This window comes from Bacillus rossius, chromosome 5 (genome assembly GCF_032445375.1).
Source record: "Bacillus rossius redtenbacheri isolate Brsri chromosome 5, Brsri_v3, whole genome shotgun sequence".
NCBI classification, from domain to species: domain Eukaryota; kingdom Metazoa; phylum Arthropoda; class Insecta; order Phasmatodea; family Bacillidae; genus Bacillus; species Bacillus rossius.
The window spans coordinates 36988158-37010111 of NC_086333.1; the positions used below are offsets into that span (position 1 = coordinate 36988158).

Genomic DNA, 21954 nt, shown 5'->3' on the forward strand with positions numbered 1-21954 from the left:
TTTTTTATAGTTTTTAAAGGGCAGAGAAAAATTTGTGTAAATAAGGAAAAAATGTAAACAGAGGTAAGATAAATTCTATGTAATTTTTTTAATACCTTCTTAAATTATTATTCAGACCATTTTTCAACTTTCTCTGTACTCTTTTTACTATAGCATCTTGTATAATTCTTGGGGATGACAGTATTGTTATTTAATGATAAACTTAGAAATTAATAAATATGATTTAATTTTAAAATAAGACCTATCTCGATATGTTTCATTGAACATAAAAACAATACCACAGTAGATCTTTCCTAATAGCAAACACTGCCACTATTGTATGCTGTGAAAGTTTGGTTGAAAGCAAGAGTACATTGAAGATACATGTGCGTAGAAAGATACCAATGTTTGTGAAAAAAATTTGTCTTTTTAGCAATGGCAAATGTATTTTGGATTTCTTTAGCATCAGAATTAAATACACCAAACTCAGACAGAATAAAAGTGTAATTCAGGGAAATCCACATTGTTCTATGTCAGGGGAAGGCAACCTGGAAATGTAGGTGATCTACTGTTAAGTCGCCACATGTTGAAATGATCTACTGTTCTGTTTTATTGATTATACATAAACAAGTTTACTTTCACACATTTACAAAATAGTCTCTCTATACGGTTTTTTCCTGGTAGTTTTAAAATACCCTACTTTTTATGGTTACAGTACATAAAGAAATAATTATAGAAATAAATGAATTAAAGGAGGTCTGTTAGTTATAGACGAAACACTAAAAATTACAATAACATTGAAAAATATCTCCACTTAGTGGGAAACTTGGCAGGAACTTTCCTTAAGAATAGCTTTGATGTTTGGTGACTATCTAGTTACACTGAGACGAATGCATAATTCCAAATGTTCATCAGTTATCCTACTCCTGTACTTATTTTTGATGATGACTCGCATAGGTACGTTGAAGCAAACAAGGCTCTCACTCGAAGTGCAACATCAGTGAGCACTGGCCTCAAAAAAATGTAATAGTAAACGTTGTTGCACGGCCAACAATCGTCACGTGAATATCAGAAAACAATATTTACACGCAGTTGTGTCCTGTTTAGAGTATGTATTCGGCGTTATAAATCAATGGCTGTGAACACGATCAGAGATAAGAGATGTCATCACGAGATGACTCTGGTTTTACAAAAAACAATCTCGTTTATTTTCTAACATCGGTTCGTCATACACGTATGCAGAAACTGTGCCTTGTATTTTTAAATGGCATGCGTTAAATAAACATCATGATTAAAGCCATTATTTTCGTTACATACTTGATGGTTTTGAGGTTATTAACCGTTATAAACAAGGATGACTTGTAAACTACATTTTTATTTTGGCAGGATTGCCAACATATATGTACCCACAAAAATTCTCTAAGTACGTTGCATGAAAATATCTAATTCGGCAAATGAGTTTATTATAACTTCCTAAACGCAATGTGTATTTCTTATTTCGCTTTCAATACATTTTCTGCGACTATAATTTCCTTTCTGTTAGCGTGTAGAAAACATCAAAATGTAGCCCCACATCCGTGACATTTGCTATCAGATGAGATCAAGATGGCTACACTGCTGAACTGAGTATCATGTTTGTTTATATTTTCGTTACAACAAAGACCATTATGCAAAATAACATAATTTTTTTATTGTACTGGCGGCGACAGTTTTATACCTACTCAAAAATATTTGTAAAGGATCGGTATCATTCGCGAAGTGTTTTTTTAAATTGTTCCTCAATCAGCTAACGAAGAATTGTTATATTCTTGATGTTTCAAATTTCATTTAAGACTTGTAGTGTTTCGTAGTGGGTGGAAAAATTCGTGAATTTTCAATAACGCTCGTGATCTACTAAATATTTTCTCGTGATCTACCAGTAGATCGCGATAGACACGTTGCCGACCCCTGTTCTATGTTGTAAATAATAGGAACAGAATGTATTGTTAACATAGTGTGTTAATCTGTTAGCAAAAATATCAGTGAAATCAAGGAAAATTCAAATGAATGGAATGTTAATGTTTCTACTGTATATCCTTATGTTTATGTTTTATAGATTGACATGTTTAGTAATCTGTAACAGCAAGGTTTTTTTTTATTATTATTAATTGATTGACAAGAGAGAGAGAAAATTTTTACTGATGAAATTGAAATAATTTTAACATAGACACTTGTCAAGGTTAGTATCACATGCAAAAAATGCAGATATAAATACTAGTTTTGGATCGAATCCCAATTTTCTCGAATCTGAATCTCGAAGAGTCCCTCGAATCCACCCCTTGAATTTGAATCTAGGTTTCAGTAGTCAAAAATAAAATAATGTACAAGAAATAAAATTTTTAACAAACACAGAGTGCTTCTTTAAAGCACTTGTTTGGTACATTTTAAATTGGTAATTCGTAATGATTTTACAGTATTTGAAATGTCGCTAACCTATACCAACCATCCCCTTTTACAATATCACATTATATTTATACCTAACTTAACCATTTGATAAAATAAAAAAACTACTTGAATTATCACAATGCCATTTTGCTTGTTCAAAGTTTTACATGACACGAGGTTATATAAAAGTAAAAATGGCACTTAAATATGTTAAAACATATTTAGCAAGGTTTCCAAAACAAAGTTACCGACTGAAAAATACGTTTTCACAATGTAAACAAATCCATTTTCGGCCCCTAAATGGCCTCTCGGTGAAGGGAACTGTGCAGTATATAAAGTTTTATTTTTCTGTAAAGGTGTACATTTATATTATGGTAATGTACCCATACATTGTAGGAAACTTGCCATAGAAAACTCCTCATGACTAAAAAAAATTTATGGAAACAGCTAGCAAGTTACTAAAACTTGCTTAGAGCATTATGTACCAGTGGCCATTGAATCATTTATCGATGGTCTTGTTACATACTTTGTATATCAAAAATAATTTTGAACATCACATATATGTAAATAATTTACTATCATAGAAACATTTTTTTATTACATCCATAAAATTCACGATGTAATAAAAAATGTTTCTATGATTGAATTGGTTGTGTAGTTTTGACTCTTACTCTAGTGGAAATTGTGGCTAAATTTTTGTGATGGTCATAATTATTCTTGATGGACTTAAGTACGTCACAAGACCATTCATTGTACTGTTAATTTAAGACAAGTGGCATGGCTGTTTTTAGTAAAATGCTGGAGTATAAATTTTGACAGCTTTGCGTTTAAGAGGTCCAGGGGCAAGAATATACATCACAAGTTCTAGTGATCACAGAAATGCTTTCTCATGTAGTTTTTCAACTAAATTTTTTTTTTTTTTTAATTTTTTGAAATATTTTTGTCAAACATGCATATTGTGTTACTTATGATCAGATTGTATCTTTCTCTGTTACATTTTGTTTCTGCTATTTCTAGATTCTTGTAAATGAATTGGAATCAAACAAAACTTTTTTTGTTAATTTTAAAATAGCTCATGAGTCAAAAACTATTGTAAATGTGTTCAAATGATACTGTGGCAAAATTTTTATATCTTTAATAGTGGCAAGAAAATACAGCACCATTTACTGTGTTAACACAGCTGTTGCACAGTGAACCAGGGTTTTGGTTTAGCTTCAATATTGTTGTGATATTTTGGTGTACCATTAATAAGCTTTTTACTTTCTGTGCATTTTATGAAAGAGTGCAGCTAGGGCATACAAATTCTTGCACATAATCTCTTCACAGACTCCGAAAACAAACACGTTGACTGTTCACAGGTACCAAAAGTTGAATATTAAGAGATAGTTCACAATTAAGACCCTTGGTTTACATACAAACTCACGGTACAGGCCAAAGGACTACATCCTCAGAACAAAGACGAAGTTCATTTGATCCTTTTTCTGGGCTTTTACTATTATTTCTAGATGAAAGTTCAAAACAATGAAAAAAGGGTTGATTATATACGGTAGCGCCCAAACCACATTCGCGAAATTCTCTCTTCATACCATTTATATATTATTTGTGAGCCACCGCCCGACGCATGACCTACTGGTACCTTGTTCAGACGCTGACTAACGAGGCTAAGTGCAAATGCATACCACCCGAAAGAAGTGGTAGCTGCATGACCTCTCCAGCCAATCATAGCACATCCCTCACAGACATAGCAGTGCACAAATCTGCCCCTTGCACCAAGGTTTTTCTGGCAAAAATTACGACAAGAAAAAAAAATCACGAATTCTGGTGACAATTGTTAACCAATCACAAAAAAAAAAACTTTAAAAAAATACTAGCCAGTGCTGGCACGTGGCAACAGCACTGAGTCCTTTCTCATGGCTACTGATTTCTCTATTACACAACTGACTAACCACCGCACCAGTTCATTCAAACAATGAGACATGGCAAAAAAAAATTACAAATGAAATTAACGTTAACATTCTCATTTACAAACAAAACAAAAAAAAGCAATACTTAAAAATATGTTAAAGCACATAAAAACATAACTACAGATATAAAGAAACAGTTAAAAATAAGCTCTAGGGGCGTATTCGCTGTAAAGCAAACAGATCATCAGAATACCTTAAAAAGCATGAAACAATGTAAATTATGATTATAAAGCATATAGCAAACACAGGAGTACTTCTTAAGGAATAAAAAGCTGTTATTTAAATTATATCAGAAAACCTAACTAATGTTCTGAATATGATGAGATTCCATAATAACTCGTTAATTAAGGTGTGTAGCAAGTGGATGGAAGTATCCTGGGTTTTTATGCCCTCCATTCTAATGCAAGGATCTAAAAATTAAAATTTAAAAAAAGAACAATTTATTTTACACATAGTACTCAATACCTACATGCAGTATGAATTTTAATTTTTCAATGATTTCAGCTTATTAAATATGAACATTACTGACCGGCTGTACTTGCGACTGGGCCATTGGTGTTTCTAGAAAGTGGAATATTAAAATATTTTTTATTTGCTTTGCTATTCACTTTGTCATTGTATAATATATTTTTTTATAACACGACATATCCAATGTATCTTTACAAACTTGTACACCTAATAAATATCTAAGGAATGAATTAATTTTTAATTTAAGTCTATTAATGTCACACAGAGGACAGTATTTATTTAAAAGTAGCTAATTGGCTACATGCAAGTTATTAATAATTGTTACTGGTAGGTTATGAAGTGCGGTACGTAAAAACATAATGTTCTTGTCATTATTTGCTACTTTGAATCTTAATAGCTTTCATGTGAAATTTTACAAATTAATCAGTGCATTAATTGGTAGGTGTAATTGTATTATTTATATAATTAATTGTATCTACTATCTGGGTAGTATTTTTGTGAAGGGAATGTCAGAGAGGCCAGCCCACAGTGGATCTAAGCCGAAATATAGAACGCTCAGGCAACCAGGAGTATACAGACGTTAAAATGTGTTACTTGGCCACGTGCCTTTACTGCAAGAATTTGTCGTGTTGGAAGGTTGAAAGAACAAGGTTGATTTGTGCAACAGATGCCTATTTGCCTTCACATGTATTGCCCTGAAATGCCATTCAATCTTTTATTGGCACAGCCTCTTGTGATGTTAAGTTGTCACTCTATATTCTTTTTGTGAAATAATGAAGATGCAAGTGCATTGCAACCCCAGTGTGCTTTTTGTATTTTGTATGTAAAATATTGCAGTATTGAACTTTTATTATGTAGCATAAAGAAGATTCTTAACTGATATCTGTAATCTGACACCTCCATTAAGTCCAAAGCAGTTTATGAATAAAATATTTGTAGTTATTACACATTAATAAGAGGGAAGAGACCACTTTGTAATGACAACGTCATGTACTTCGACTTCGGCGCGGCGTAGTTGTCACCCCTCCTACCCATTCCCCCTCCTTTCCCCTTTAAATAAGTCACAATTCCTTCTCCAGCCAATTGGTAATTGATCCCCCACCCTTCTGGTTTACTGCGCTTGCGCGGTTTTCCTTATGGGGCGCTGCTTTCGAGGATTTTAGGTGCTAGGTCTCGTGGCCTTTTTAGCTGAAGCCACCGACAGTGTCGGGTCACTTTGCATTCGAGCAGTATGTAGTTCCTTTTGTAACTTTTTAAGTCAGTTAGGGGTACGGTGCTGGCGAGCTCTCGACATGGTAAGTTTCTTCACGGAACTTGGGTTTGTGTGCTTGGGCACCAACCGGTTGTGGCCCTGTTCTTAACGTCAGGTGATCGTTATGTAGCTTAATCATATTTCTTCTAAATTATTTGTTTCGGCTTGCCACTTGGAAATTACGTTTGGCATTCTGCAGTAGGGTAACCATGTCGAGTAGTCTCGTGGTACGTACGGTTTTGTAGTTAAATAATTTTTCAATTCTTTTCTCTTTTTTTTTTGTAGTAACTGTATCATGCTGGGCCAGTTCTATATTAGTCTGGTCTACGTTAACAAGTTAGGCCGTTTGTGGCATAATGTGCTGTATCTATTTGACTCTTTCTCTTTTTGACATTCACTGCTAGCTAGCTTTGGTTTGCGAGAGTCCGATTGCGGGACTTTATACTGTAAACTATAATAGTTTCATGTTATGCTTATAAATTTGTGCAAGTTATGGTTGTTACGGTTACAGGGATCAGTATTATACAGTATTATCAGTATTATATCAGAATTATTCAACTATGTATTTTGTGAAAGAAACTATTTTGTACCTGTTTATAATGTACCTATTTGCAGTAGAAAGGATAGTAAAGATGACGTCAAGATAAAATTTAACTTTGCTTACACCTACAATAACACACCTCTAGTAGCCATTCCTAATCCAGCTTAGGACATTGTCATTTGTTTTCAGGTACATATTTTGTGAGGGTACTTTTTTATAGTTTATCCATGCGTGGGTTGGAGGTTATTTGCTGATCTGCAACAAGTACCCTTCAACTTTAAAAAACAAACATACAGTATCTGGCTATTGTTGGGGCAAACCTCATCGATGAAAGAAGGGTAGGGTAATTCCAGGAGAGATGCCGCACATTTTGAAAATAATCTGTAAAAAAAAATTTATTTTATAAAAAATTTACACATACAATATTACATACACTGCATTTTGTCCTTTATCAGAAAAAATAAATATACTTACAAGAATAACATTATGTATCCAAATTAGTAAACAATTTCTAGGTCTTGTTTTTTTCCAGCCAAAGGTTACCTATAGGAGAGATGCCGCATTAATGAAGATAGATGCCACACTTTATATTTTTTTGTTCAGAGTTAAGTTTCCTCTTTTCTTGTCTTCCACATTCATTATACAATGTGCCGTACAAAGAACATGTTTCATGAAGCCATTTTGCACAGATGCTGCACTGACTCCAGTCCACCTTGGAAGTAGTTTTGTGGTAGTTCTCCCAACATTCACAACATATATTGTCAGTGTCGATACTTGTTTGAGTCATAGCACCACTTTGATTTTTCTTGTAATATTCTTTACGAGATATTTTCTTCCTATTCACTCCTTTAGAAAAAGCCACAGGTTGGGTCATTTCGGGTGATGTTGGTATTAGTTTCTTTTTCTCTTTCAATCTTCCTAAATTCTCACTTGTGGTAAGACTCTGTGCACTTCGTTTCTGATGTGGTGGTAGTTGTGGGAGTGGGCTTATATCATGGAGATACATTGTTGGAGTTTCTTTAGATGTGCATGGTGCAGGATCTGTTTTACTCTGGAATTAGATTTCAATTGGAACTGTAGAGGATTGTGGGGACTGAAGAGCACTATTTGGGATAATAGGAGCATTATTAGGGCTATGTCCATCAAGTACTTCAACATTCTCAGGAGCAGCATGATTTCATCCCGTTTTTACAGAAGCCAAAGATGCATCAGAATTTGAATAAAAATGGTCAGGCATCACATGAGGATATAAAGGGAAGATTCCATTCGCCTCAAATCCTGAAACAGCATTACCAACAGTGGCAGCTTTTTTCCATGCATTACCAATGAGTTGTCCTGCTTGATGTCTGGTTATATTCCGGCTTGGGTGCTGTCGCATCCACATGCTAGCCTCTTTGTGGTAGCTTACCTTCAAATGCCCAAAGAACGAGCGATCCAATGGTTTTAGTGCTTGAGTTGCATGGCTGGGTAAACAAACTATAACCAATGGCTGGGTAAACAAACTATAACTACATATTACTTTTAAGCAATTTCCAAAAAAATCTAGGGCACTTACATGAGAAGCTTGTCCATCAAGAATGAGCATTGTTTATCCTGTTGGTTTTCTTGGTACAAAATGTTCAACAAACCAACGAAGAAATAATTCAGCACTTTTGTAGGAGGATTTTGAGTTCATGAACACATCTGAACCAGCAGGTAGCCCATCACAGAACTCCTGTTTTTTGTATACACCTTTCGTTATAAGGAGAGGAAGTAAGTATCTTTCTTCTGCATTAAAACATCCTATTAGTGATGTTTTCTTTCTTTAGGTGTCAAAGTTTGGATGTTTCTAGAACTTTTGCTTGCTAACACTTTCCCTGGTTTCTTAATTAGAGGGAATCCCGATTCATCAACATTAAAAATGTCACCTGGTTTTGTCCATCAGGATTCTGAAAAAAATTGCATGTCTTCACGATTTATCCCTACACCTCTAGAAATAGAAATACCTTCAGTTTGCCTTGTCGTTAGTTCCAGAGTTCTCTTGAGAAAGGAGTTTAGCCAATCATACCCTGTCATTTCATCTTCCCCAGAAAATTTGTGTTTAATGTTCAATTTTTCATCTAAAACACGGACTGTTTGTCAGGAGCAAATCCAACATAGGAAAGATTTAAATATGACAAACAAATCTATTCTCATTTTCTGTACCTAACATACCTCCTGGTCCAAGACCCCTCTTTGTACAGTCGTTTCTCTAAATCCGCCGAGAGATTGTCCGTGCTGGAATGCTATAATAACGCTCTGTCTCCCTCTTACGTATGTCCCCTTCCTTCGCTCTGGAAATGGCTTCTTTCAAAGTTTCTTCTGACCAGCTTGCTCAGTCTGACATTTTTTTTTATAAAAATTAGGCATTTTCCTGAAACAAATATGTAAAGGTTATATTAGAGCAAATATAGAAATATTTAGTTTAAATTACAATTAATAAAATATTCTATAAGTTTTATTGTTAAATCTAAATATGACTTTTTTTTTCATTTAATATCTTACAAAATGGATCAATTCGTTGGTTGTTTTAAGGGTTAAATTTAAGATACAGAACTGCATTTCAGATTTTTAGGAACTATTTGTTGCGACTTTTTTTGTCACTTGGTAAGTAAAGTAGCTTGTATTTTATAAAAATTATGTGGAATAAAAATAATATAGATATATATTTTACGATATAACAATCATTTTCTTATTTGAAATAATTAAATTGCAAATTTAATTTCGTATGATTAATTTAAAAATTGTTTTTGGAAATAAAAATCAAAATAATTATATTAATTGCAAATACATTAAAACTCGGCAAATAAATATATATAAGTAAAAACACATTAAATAAAGTAATTGAAGCTATTCGTAAGTAAATAATCATCATTTTTTTTTTCCACTGTGGCATCTCTCATTTATTTTTGCGCGGTATCTTTACTAATGTTGAAGAAGAGATTCCGCACTTACGGACTATAGTAAAGAAACGGTTCTTTTACCATGCTTGTACGTCAAAAGATTCACAACACAATACAGAAGTAAAAAAACTGTATTAAGCAATAAACCTATGAAACACAAATAGTAACAAGGCTTTATACGTACCTTCATTAAAATATTTTGGGCAAAAACTCCTTGCTTTACGTAAAAAAAAAAAATTCGGCTACCGCAAGTGATACGAAGCAGCTATCCGGAAGTACTAACATGGCATCGCTTCGTGGATACAAAACGCGCGTTCTGCTCGACCGGTGCTGCGATATGTGTGGCAGTGTAGAAACTATCATGGGTCTCTCCTCGAATTACCCTACACTGTAAATAAAGAAACTGTAGGAAGAAGTGAATTTACACAGGTGGTAACAGTGTATTGTTTTTTTTTCTTTCAAATAACACATGATATTAGTCACGACTTGTTCTGCCTGTAATGCTTGTATCCTACCGGACTGTTCACACTTTGTTGCTGGATCGCCCTCGCTTGGCTCAGGCCGTCCTGACCGTGTGTTGTCGTGTTGTGCAGATTCGACAGCGGAGTACATCAGCGGGGAGGAAGTGAAGAGCCCCGCGGGGGACGTGTACCAGAGCGGCCTGCCGTGTGTCACGGTCCTCCTCGGTGTTTATGACAGACACACAGGTGCTCCCGTGCTCGGCGTTGTCAATCAGCCATTCTTTTCCCGAGATGGCACAGTGTAATGACGATGTTCTTGATTCTCACTAGTTGCAGTGTTGCATCGCCAAGTGTGTGAATGTGTCCTGTGTGTTTAGCGACCACTTTTTAAGGGTTTGAAGTGCATCCAACCACAACGGCTTTGCATTTTGTGTTTTTATGTTGGATAAAAAAAATTTTTGTTAGAAACCTGGCCGTTGCTTTCCACCCACCGGTGTTCGCCTTGACCAACTTGTATTGGCGTTGAGAGGAGAAGTTGTGAAACTTCATCAAAATCAAAATTGTCCATCATTTCCCTTTTCTTGCAGGTTATACGTTAGGGAAATGAGAAATGGCTTTCAGATAGCTACATAGCCAATAGTTGATAAATTGCTGTTTGCTTATGGTAACATAATTCCATGTATTTTTAAAGAAAGGTAGTTTTTTTTGTATCATGTTTTTTTTTAAGTTAGCCACAAAACTACTTTATTGAGACCCTGGCAAGGCATAATCCATCCTAGGTTCTTTCATGGCACAAGGGGTTTCAGTCTGTGTGAATGTCATTTTAAATAATGCTGGTTAAGTTGCATATTTTGTCACTGACCTGAGTGACACATTTATTTAGTTAACACATATCCATTTTTAATTATTTTTGCATTTATTATGTATGCATGTTTATAGTTTTAGGAAAGTTTTACCTTTATTTATACTGAATACTTTGCCAATGGCCATGTTTTTTTTATATTTATAACGAGTTTAAATTTTGTTTTTGACGAGAACTACGTAATAAGAAAACCATTCTTCAGTTATTTTCCTTAAGTGACAAAATGAATCTTTACAGGTCATCACTAGCTTGAACTAGCATAGTTTTTTGTAACCAATTAAGTGAAATTGCTACATATCCCAGCTTTGGTAAAATAAAAAAATACTGCAATAAGCCACATTACAGAGAGTCAAGGTAGTGTTTTTCACAGCTCATTTGAACTACCATTAGAAATTCAGTTTTAGCTACTAGTAAGCATGGTTAGGTTTTATCATTTTTTGTTGTATCTCTCAGTTCTAGTGTTATAAAATAGATTGTTAGCTACAGTTATAATACTAACAATTATCTATATTTCATATGTACATACTATAAATTGGTAGCTTATTGCATTACTCTTTTAGTACTTACGGTATTTCTAATTTTATACTTAAATTTCCAGCATATTATGCCTTGAGTTCTTATGAACACCATTAGAAATATTTGCATTTTTAGTGGATGCAAGTTATGTCCGACCCCAAAAAATTGTTTGTCATCTCGTATAAAATATAGTATGACTAGCTAAATAACCCCCGACCACGCTCATGTGATTTTAGAATATTGCTAAAAAATAATGCCATTGAAAGAAAAGTATGTGATTTATTCCAAACATTTTTTACTAAATAAATCGACAATAAATTTTTAGGTGCATAAAATATTTATTTTATAAAAACCACATAAGAATGATATTTTATTCAAGTAGTTATGTGTAGGCCTTTATAATTTTCAGCAATGATTATCAGATTTTAATTAAAACTTATGTTTTAGTGTGTTCGAAGAAATATTTTACCTTGATGAAATCACACATAGGTAGTACTTCCTTTTCATTTCATAAGGTAGACAATTTGACTATTTAATTTTAATTAAAATTATACCATCGTTTACACTAACATTTTCATCATTAAATGATTAAATCATTTAATGATTAAAGCTATGCTTAGAATGATTAAATAATTTCACCTTATTACAAATACTTCCCATTATTTAAGGCTATTTAATACACTCGCATCTTTATTTGAAATGTAGAGTATATCAAATATCAACTTTTTTATCCAACGTATTAGTTGATTCTTAGTTTGATTAGTATTACTTAAAAAAAAATCCCTACATTTTTTTACCCCTCTTCTCTTTTTCCACACGGATGCCAGTTTAAAAATTAAGAACTAAATAAATACTGTAATATTCAACTTATCCCGTTTTTTTCTTTCCTTTTAACCTCAGATGTGAACTCCAAAATAATTACAATAAACTGATGTTTATATTGAGATTAAATTTATCTTGCCAGTACTGATTTAATAGATTCCATTAATTTTTTATTTTTTTTTAATTTTTTAAATAATACTAACCCTTGTTACAATTTAAGAGGTGATACTTAGGAGAATAATGTTGAATAAGAGAAGGTAGCTTAAGGTAAGGTATGTTTATTTATCATTTCTAAGTTAATTTCATTTCATTTGTTCAGAAAATATTATTTTTGAATCTTAAAACCATATTCACAATATTTTACCATTTAAACAATAGAACAAAGAGTTGGTAGATTTTTCATTTTTATTCATCATACCACATAACTCATATCCCGCATGATTAACTTCAGAGGTACGACTTAAAAAAGACTGTCTTTTCACCCCTTTTCCGGTTGAATATATAAAAATGGTAAAGTTTTGAATATGATATTAAGTTATAATTTTGTACGTTATTCTTGCTTGGTTACTACCATCATCTTAGTTGGCTTGGATATATGATGTATGACTATAAAAACTAACATGCCCTCCCCTCTCCCTGTCCAATTTCACTGCCTTTGAATATAAAAAAATCGTAAAAGTACTGTACGTAATTAATTATTTACTGTAGTCATGCTAAGTTTCTTACATACGGGTATATTTACTATGGAGGTATTAATTTTTTATGATAAACCCTAAGTTACTCCCTTTTCACACACTTAAAAAATAAAATTTGGAAAACTGGAAAAATGGCAATTCTTAACTCCATATGCTTAATTTTCATTCTTAATTTCTAACTCTTAGATCTAGTAGATTTGGAACTATGCTTTTTTTTTCTCCATTAAACCAAATTTAGATCCAGTTGCCCCTGCCCCCCCTCACGGGTGGAATCTTGGGATTTAGTAAAATAATAATTTTTAGTCTATAATTTTTACAATTTAATTTACATCTTACGTAATTAGTGCTGAGATATGATTTTTTTTAAATAATTGAAAACTTATCCCGTTTTCACTGCCATTTATGGACGATTGTGATAAATGCCAAAAATAAGCAATACGTAACTGTAGATGCAAGTTTTTTTAGTTTCTTACTTCTAATTCTATTTGAGTTGAAAGTGTGATGTTTTGTTTTAAAAACCCTCCTTCCCCTTTTACCAAACTGGGGTTTCAATTTCGCAAAATGGTAAAGTTGTGGTTGGTGGTTTTTATAAGTTTATTAATGGTACCCATTTTTTTTTATTATGCTTGATTTAATTCAAATTTAAAATCATGTATCTGTAAACCATATTCACCCCTTTTTCAACCCTGGGGCTGAAATTTTGCAAAATGGTCAAATTGTGGTGGGCATTTTTTATTATTGGAACCCTAGTATTTTTTATTTGTGCTTGTTTAGCTTTGGAGATATGATAAATTATCTTCAAACCATATTTATCCCTTTTTCACCCCTTATGGTTTGAATTTCGCAGAATATAAAAATTCTGGTTGGTATCTTTCATATGTTTATTATTGTTACCCAAACTTATTTACTACACTTAATTAAATTCTGAGTTATAATTATTAGTCTTTAAAACATTTTTCTCTTTTCTTACCCCTTAGGGGTTGAATTTCGCAAAATATAAAAATTTTGGTTAGTAGTTTTTGTATTTTTTTCTTATTGGTACCTAAATACGTTTTATTACGCTAGATTAAATTCAGAAATATAATTATTAATCTATAAAATATACTTTACCTTTTTTTTTTTTTTTTCATCCCTTAGGGTTTGAATTTTGCAAAATAAAAAAAAAATTGTTGTTGGTGGTAATACTTTAAGACTTTCACAAAATAATTTTGTGTTACTCAGTGCTTTTACTTTCTTTTGCAAAAACATTGCCATCTATGGTAAAGTTTGCTCAGAAAACATATGAGTGAAGAACTAATTTCATAAATTATCAGTAAAACATCTTATTTTTTGAAACAAGCCTCAGAAATGGTTGTTCAAAATAGTCTTCTAACTAGCAGCTTACTAAAGTTAGACTCTATTATTTATGATTTATTTTAACTACAACAAGCAGATATTTTTAATATGAATTTTAAGTTATTCGTAAGAAGCTACAGCAAATGAACTTTGCGCAAGAATTTCTCTAAACCGCATGTGTAATTCAGTGTTTTAAGCTGATTTGCTGATATCAAGATTTCCTTTGTTGGTGAAGAGTGGTTGTAAATTCTTTGTTTCAATTTTTTTGGGGGAAGTAAACTTTTAAAATAAAATTTTCACTAACAAACTGTACAAAGTTTTTGTAAGAAGTTGCTAAAATACTGTAATAAAAGCGAGTAATCAGCAACTTTAAATTATCAGTGATTTTTGATTAGTATCCACAATATATTTATTAATTATTGGACTGCTTCACTCCCTCAGTTAGCTCAAATAGTAGGGATTTTACTATTTGCATTGAATTAATTAATTGTCTAAACGTCAAATGGACATTGAGGTCTTTAGACTATGGGGGGTGAAGAGTTGTGGATTGAGCAGTGGTAGATGGTAGTATTTGTAGGGGAAACTAGCAATCTGAGAAAACTCACCAGCTCCTTGAAACATTAGCCACATTTTGCACTTACAAAATAAAATTCAGGGTAAACCCCTGCTATGTATATTTTACTAATATGTAAAGCTCAATCACGTCTTTACTTCTCAACCGATTTGGATAATATTAGAAACAGAGATATCCTTTATACTGTATTAAAACAAATGTTTGATCACAAGTGTCAGTCCAAGGATAGCATGGCAGTAATATTAACTGAAGTAAGTGTTCAAATATGCAAGCATTGCTTGTATGAGTCAACTGATGATGCATACACTATGGATGGCACGTGGCCTCACATGAGAAAATCAAGATTAGTCATATCAAGTGTTAATGCAGCCCATGACATAGGATCTATGCGACTAATCCAGGAAGGACCAAAAGTACTCGAGCATATTTCTTGCAAAGCATTGGTATGCTTCAGCCAGATATCATGACGAGTATTGAAGAGGAGTACTACTAACAATTTGGATAGTCTCGTTGAAAAGTGTTATTTAAATGACTTAGTAGGTCTTTGTGGCAGAAAGTGTTAGTGCTAGCAAATGATCACGAGCTATACTGCACGTACATTTCTGTTAACTCATGGCAGTTGACTAGAAATGTGGGTAGCTTGTGGATTTTCTTCGGCTCAGACTTGCCTGTTTTGAATATTGAAACATGTTAATAGCTGAAAGTGGCTTCAGTGCCATACCTCTGCTAATTCACTGCACACCCCTTTGGTGCATCAGCCCGTAGCGTATCATGTGTAGCACGTGTTTTTGATGTTCTTGTGCAGTGCCGATTCAATTTTTGACACTAATGTATGCATTTTGCATAAACAATTTACCTGAAAGTAACCTGTGCAAATATCATTTTTTTAGTGTGAATTGAATATTAATATCAAATTACTCACGTATATGAATATTGAATTTGAATAGTAATAATGAGAAATATGAAAAACATAGTTTCTTCTTTTTCTTATTCCATGCAGCCAACTTAACCTAACCAACTAACCAACCAACCTTTCATTTCAGTCCTATTCGCCTACTTTCCACAACCTGTCACACTCTACATTGATTCAGAAAATTTTTGTGAGCCGCAAAATACAATGAAATCCAGTGCAATCTGTTTTATGAAAAATGTGAATCTTTTTTAAAAATACTGGATTTCCCAAATTAGTAATTGAATATGCTAATATCTGCATACTTAAACCCTTGTTATTCACAAGTTTTTGTTCTTAACAGCAGCCAAGTAACTTGAATTTATTTCAGAAATATTATAAACACAATTTTTGATAATTTCATTTTAATCTTAAACTATTATTTAAATTTTTTCATACATATTTAAGTTGCAACATCTGTTTCGTTACAGATCTATATGCTGCTATTGTATCACATAATGTTAGATCGATTATAACTATTTATTTATATGCCGTTGAAACTACGACAATTACTTCGTTAAATGCCGAGCGCAGTGGAGTGTTTGTGTTTGGTGATGTTGTAGTACATGGTTGTTGATGTTTTTTTCCACTTTAGTGGCATGTGATGAAAAGAATACAAATAATAATTTTGTTTTTAAGTTTGAAATGACAAGTATGCAGTGTTTTGAATTGTTAATGTGATTTATTCAGTCACTTTTTAGCGAGACGAGGTTGGATTGCATACAAATATATTATTCATATTCAAAAATTAAAATATTTGCACAGGCCTATGTGAAAGTGTTTCATCAATATAATTTTTTTTGTTTTTGTTTTGATGTACTGGTTAGTTGCATTCCACATAAAAATCTATCCCAGCTCAATGTTAAGAAAAAACATGCAAAAAAAGGTAGTCTTTTCACGTGTGACAGATCTGGGTTGTTAGAAACATGATTAACTGATTTGTTGTTATTTAAAATATTTACTGAATGTGTGTGTTTCTTATTTTATGGTAATTAATTGCCTGCAGGGCATTGTTGTGTTGGTCAAAAACTGCTTGTATAGTTAAATAGATGTCTGCTCCATTCTGGTTTATCTGAAAATTCTTTAAATCGGCTATTTCATAATATCTCTGCCGATAAACAGGAAATTATTATTTACATTATTGTTACAGTTCCTATTCAAGCATGTGGCAGAATGTTACTGAAAGTAGATATTGAAAATGGTTATTTAAGCTATATGTACTCATTATTGAGCATGTGCATCTGTTTCTGAAATGGCTTCATTTTTACACATAGAGTACAGTACTAACAAGGTAAAAAGGCAATTTTCTTAAAAATGTTTTTTGCAGAAATTTTATAATAAGCTTGTGCAGGTAAAATATGTTTGTATTTTTATTTTCAAGTATCACAGTAGCTAACAGAATGACTAAATATTCTAACAACTTGATGAACTCGCTTATCAAGTCATGTCTTGGTTCCCTGATGTATCTTCATTGCTACGGTGCTCTGTTTTGCAGATGGCATGGCCGATGTCTGTGGGGCGTCAGCTATAACGGTGTGAGCCGTAGCTCAGTCAAGTTGGTGGACGCCAGCAAAACAAAAAAGGTATGTCCATAAATGTCTGTATAACGTGTAGTGATTATCATCTGCAGCTAAAATGATTGACCATGTGTTGATTATACCTGGAACAAACATTGCAACCATTTTTTCAAAGTGTAGTTTGAGTGATTTCCACTCATTGCTATTCAGACTAGTTATAAAATTTGTAACAGTTCAGACCAGTGATGGACAACTTTATAGGAGAGGGCCGGATGAAAAAAAAAACTACTAGGTGGGCCAAAAATATTTATTAAAAATAAATACATACAAAAACATTTTTTTATAAATTTTGTATTGAATCTTAAAAAATTGTTACAAAAATTAATTAATGATATAAAAGAAGCATGAATGAGTGTGTCATGAATGGAACTCATACTGTTTTTCTAAAAATGTCTGAATATTTGGTTATAACTTGGATGGGCTGACACTCAGAAGTAGTGCTAAATATGTATCTGACACTACTTTTTCAAATTTTTATTGTAGATAACATTTTTAAAAGACATAGCATAATGCAGATATAGCATTTATCTTCTGGTAATGAGATTTCAAATTTGGGAAACTTGATTTTGATTGTGACTTGTCCACTTTGGGACATTAAACAACTTCTTCAACTTTGTGTTAACTGTAACTCAATTAGTTCAAGCTGAAATTCCGTTCTCTCTGTTCCATTGTCCAAATTAATGGTATACTGAAAATTTACTAGAAGTAACAGTTTTACACAACAAACTGACATTCTCGAAATCCTTAGTTTTGTCAGGACATTAAAAATATCTAACTTTGGGGCTTGCATTGTTTCACCTACTCCCCATCAGTTACGTTTGACAATGTTGTAAGATACAAAATAACTTGTGTGTGTGTCTGTGTGTGTCTGTGACTGTGTGTTTGTTTGTGTGTATATACACACACACACACACACACACACACATACATACATATATATATATATATACATATATATATATATATATATATATATATATACATATATATATATATATATATATATATATATATATATATATATATATATATATATATTTGCAGACTTGAGAGCTTCTTTAATATCTTTCCTTCGGTTATGGCTACCTAATGAGCACCATTTATCCGTGGATTTAACATACCAGGAAATGTTAAATTATTTGTAAACTGCCATGGTTTCATTGCAAAAAGAACAAGGTTTATGTTGTGATTGAAAGAATAATTCATTCCCAATGTTTGCAACAAGACAAATTTAAAACTTAACTTCAAAATCATCATATGAAAACATCATAAACTTAACAGTGAATCAATTGTCTGTTACTATTCTGGGTTGCTTAGCCAGACCAACCTGGAATTTTACAATTGTAACTTAGCATAATTCTTTCCCCCTGCTTCTAACAACATTTTGACAGAGAATGTGTTAGGTTGATGTTTTCTTAATGTTTCATAATTAGTTTGGTTTATTATTAATTTTTTCACTATTATTTGTTTGATCAGTAAAATTAATATGCCTTTTAATTACGTTTTTACACAATAATAAAGCATTGTCTGGTTAGTGAGGCTGTAACATTCTAGAAGTTTTAAAAAGAAAGGAAGACACAGGCACGTCACTCTGTCACCAGTAAGTTATTTTTCATGCCTCAAGGTAGTGCGTTATCCAGGGCGTGGGCACACGACTGCTCAGCAATGGACTAGAACTTTCATTGGATGCTGTCTCGCCAACCACAGAACGAACCTTGAGGTGGTGTGATGTGTCTTTCTAGACTTTCAGAGAAAAATTTTAGCATATTATTCCCTGTATGGTCATATTATTGATTCTGTATTGTGATTGGTTGGTTGACACATGGGGTTGCCTCCCCTTTTTCACCTTTGTAAGGGAAGACAGCTTCGTTGTTCAACAAGTTGTTGCTCGATTGTCCCCGCCTGCGGTTGTGTCGTCGTCAGTTCACGAAAATGAATTAACATTTGACAAATAAATCATTTCACGCCTGTTGGTCGGGGCTATGCCGAAGAGTAACTTTTTTTGTTTTTGAACTTTATTTAAACTAAAAATTTGATCCTAGGAGTCGACATTGGCCCCGGGTGACCATCGTTACCCTCCCAGGATATATCCGCAGGATATGGTACCTTAGTTAAGAACTTTTATTTATAATCGAGCGACGAGTGAAAATGTACAAAAAATCACCTGGACATAATATGTAAGTTGTGATCCACGTGTTGTTTTGGAAAAAATCGTAATAAAACAAAAGACTGTCCAAAAAAAATCTCTTATTTAAAACTCTAGCAGAAAAACTACTCCTTTCAAAGAACAATTCATCCTCAATGTTGGTAAACAGGCAAACCAAAAAACATAATTTCAAAGTCATCTTATATAAACTTTCCAGTGATAAAAATGTCTTGTTACTATTCTGGGTTGCTTATCCATACCAACCTGGAATGTAACAATGTCTCACAAATACTCACTTCAAAAGAGCCAAAAACTTACAAGAACACACAATATTGAATTGAGAAAGGCTTTGTAACCAGCCACTGACTGACTCAGACTGACTGATCTGAGGGTATTACCTATCCACTGTGGCATGATGATCTGATAGGATGGAGATGGGCAGAGGGGCTGGCAGCCGCCAGAGTGGTGGGGATATCTACACGTGTGACGTGTCTGTCATGTTCCTGTACTAATGCATAGCCATCTGTACGAGAGGCGGCTGTGACTAGGCTTACTGTTGTGAATGCTCAGATGCCATTTCCTTACCGTTTTGTGTTTAGAATTCAAGCATTTTTGTTTTCGGTTGACAAAGCTGAACAGGCCTGGAAACACTGTAAACAATATCAATATGTGCAGGTACGTTGTCATTCAGAACTCTTGTCAAGGGCCGCATTGCACCAGTCTGGGGCCGGATCCGGCCCACGGGCTGTACTCTGCCCGTCACTGGTTTAGAACATTTGTGACTTTGTTGGGCTTATGCAGTAGTTAAGTTTTGTTTTGTGCTTTTGTCATTTCTCTGTTACGATGTTCTCTATGGCAAGTGTTGTGGCTCGGATTCCAATACCCCCACATGACTCATTATTAGTGATGGGATTTTCGATACCTCGATACCTTCGATACTTGACGGTATCGCAAAGTATCGAGTATCGAAACTGTAAGTTCGATACATTTTTTCCATACCGGAATGCTTGTTCATTTGTATTGAATTAAGTTTTGAGTCGCCATCGTACAAAATACAATTACATACTAGAACAGCTTATTAGCCGTAATTATGATAACCAATAGGCTTACATCAGAATAAATTATAATTATATAAGTCGTTACTGCAACTGGCCAATAGTAAACAAACTGTAAAGTAAGGTTAAAATGTTTTTGTTTCGTTTTCAAAAAGTTACGTTTTTCGTACGTAACACTTCTGACATTGAATTCACAGGAAATTTGAAGAAGAAAAAAATTGTAGAAATATCGAGCACTTAAAATTAACATTAATTGACTCCACTTGCTATCCGTCGCAATGTTAACAATAACACGCCTAGTAATAACAGTCAACATCATAGAGTAAGTACGTGTTCGTCTCTCGTATATGGTAAGTACCAGAGATTTGTATCGATATTATGAATGTTTTCAATTGCTGTGGTCGTATAGTGACGTAAATTGGCGCCACCAGCATGAACTATCATTTTTTGCGGCAATTTTATTTAAGAGAGCGCTATCTTTATTTACATTTGTTCGCGGTAAAAAAAAAAGTGTACTGGAAAATAAAGGGTTAACTCTCGTGAAGATAGTTTGTATTTCGCTTCTATTTTTTATATTGATGTTTATACTCAAATCTTTAAAGTTGTTTGCAGTTTGTATTTTTGTAATAAAGAGGGAATTTATATAGTTTAAAACTAATTAATGTTATTTGTAATAATTGTTACTTAATGGAAAAATATTTTTCCCTGGAGTATCAAAAGTATCGAACTGAAAAAAACAATACAGAATCGAGTATCGAAAGTATGGTATTGTCCCACCTCTACTCATTATTATAAGCATGGAGTCATTAACCACGTGGTTTGAAGTTCAATGTAATGGTGAAGGTCTCATCGCCTTTAGCCTCTGTGTGCAACCTTAAAACTGGTATAATAAAAATATTTAGTTTTGCTTTACTAATACAACTAATATTTTTGAACGAGTTTACATGTAATGTACTAACGTGGTGTGTTACAAGACTTTTGCAGGGCTCAGGGTAAAGCTGGATCAAGTCTATTAACCATATAATGAAAAGCTGAAGCTCATAGTTGTTTATACCTGCACTTAATTCCGGGTAGCAGTTAGTGATTTAAATTCATTTGTTGTTAGTATGTAAACTTAAATACTGTTTATAGGTCAGTTTCTTTCAGAATAATTTTATCAAGAAAATTAAAAAAAAAAAAAAAAAGGACTGGTCTGATTGTGTTTTAAAACTCTCCAGTTTACTGCAGTAAATACATTTAAGGGGTTTTCAACCCCTGCTGATGGGCAACATGGAAGCAATTGTTAGCAGAGAGTGTACGTGCAGGCAGGGGTGCAACAAGAACAGGGGGGGGGGGGGGGGGGCAAGGGTATTTTGCCCCCCTCCCCCCCCCCCCTGAAACCTTGAGTGGTTGGCAAACGGGGGCAAAGAAAGT

General features: G+C 33.3%; 1 protein-coding gene across 3 annotated transcripts in view; it reads left to right on the forward strand.

The window, feature by feature from the left end:
• Positions 1-21954, forward strand: part of LOC134531707 (inositol polyphosphate 1-phosphatase) — a 58132-nt gene that overhangs the window by 22930 nt on the left and 13248 nt on the right. For all 3 annotated transcript variants that reach the window (XM_063367523.1, XM_063367525.1, XM_063367522.1), the window contains exons 5-6: positions 10143-10311; positions 17259-17346. In XM_063367523.1, the coding sequence (XP_063223593.1) occupies positions 10143-10311; positions 17259-17346 (257 nt within the window). The remainder of the gene's footprint in view (positions 1-10142; positions 10312-17258; positions 17347-21954) is intronic.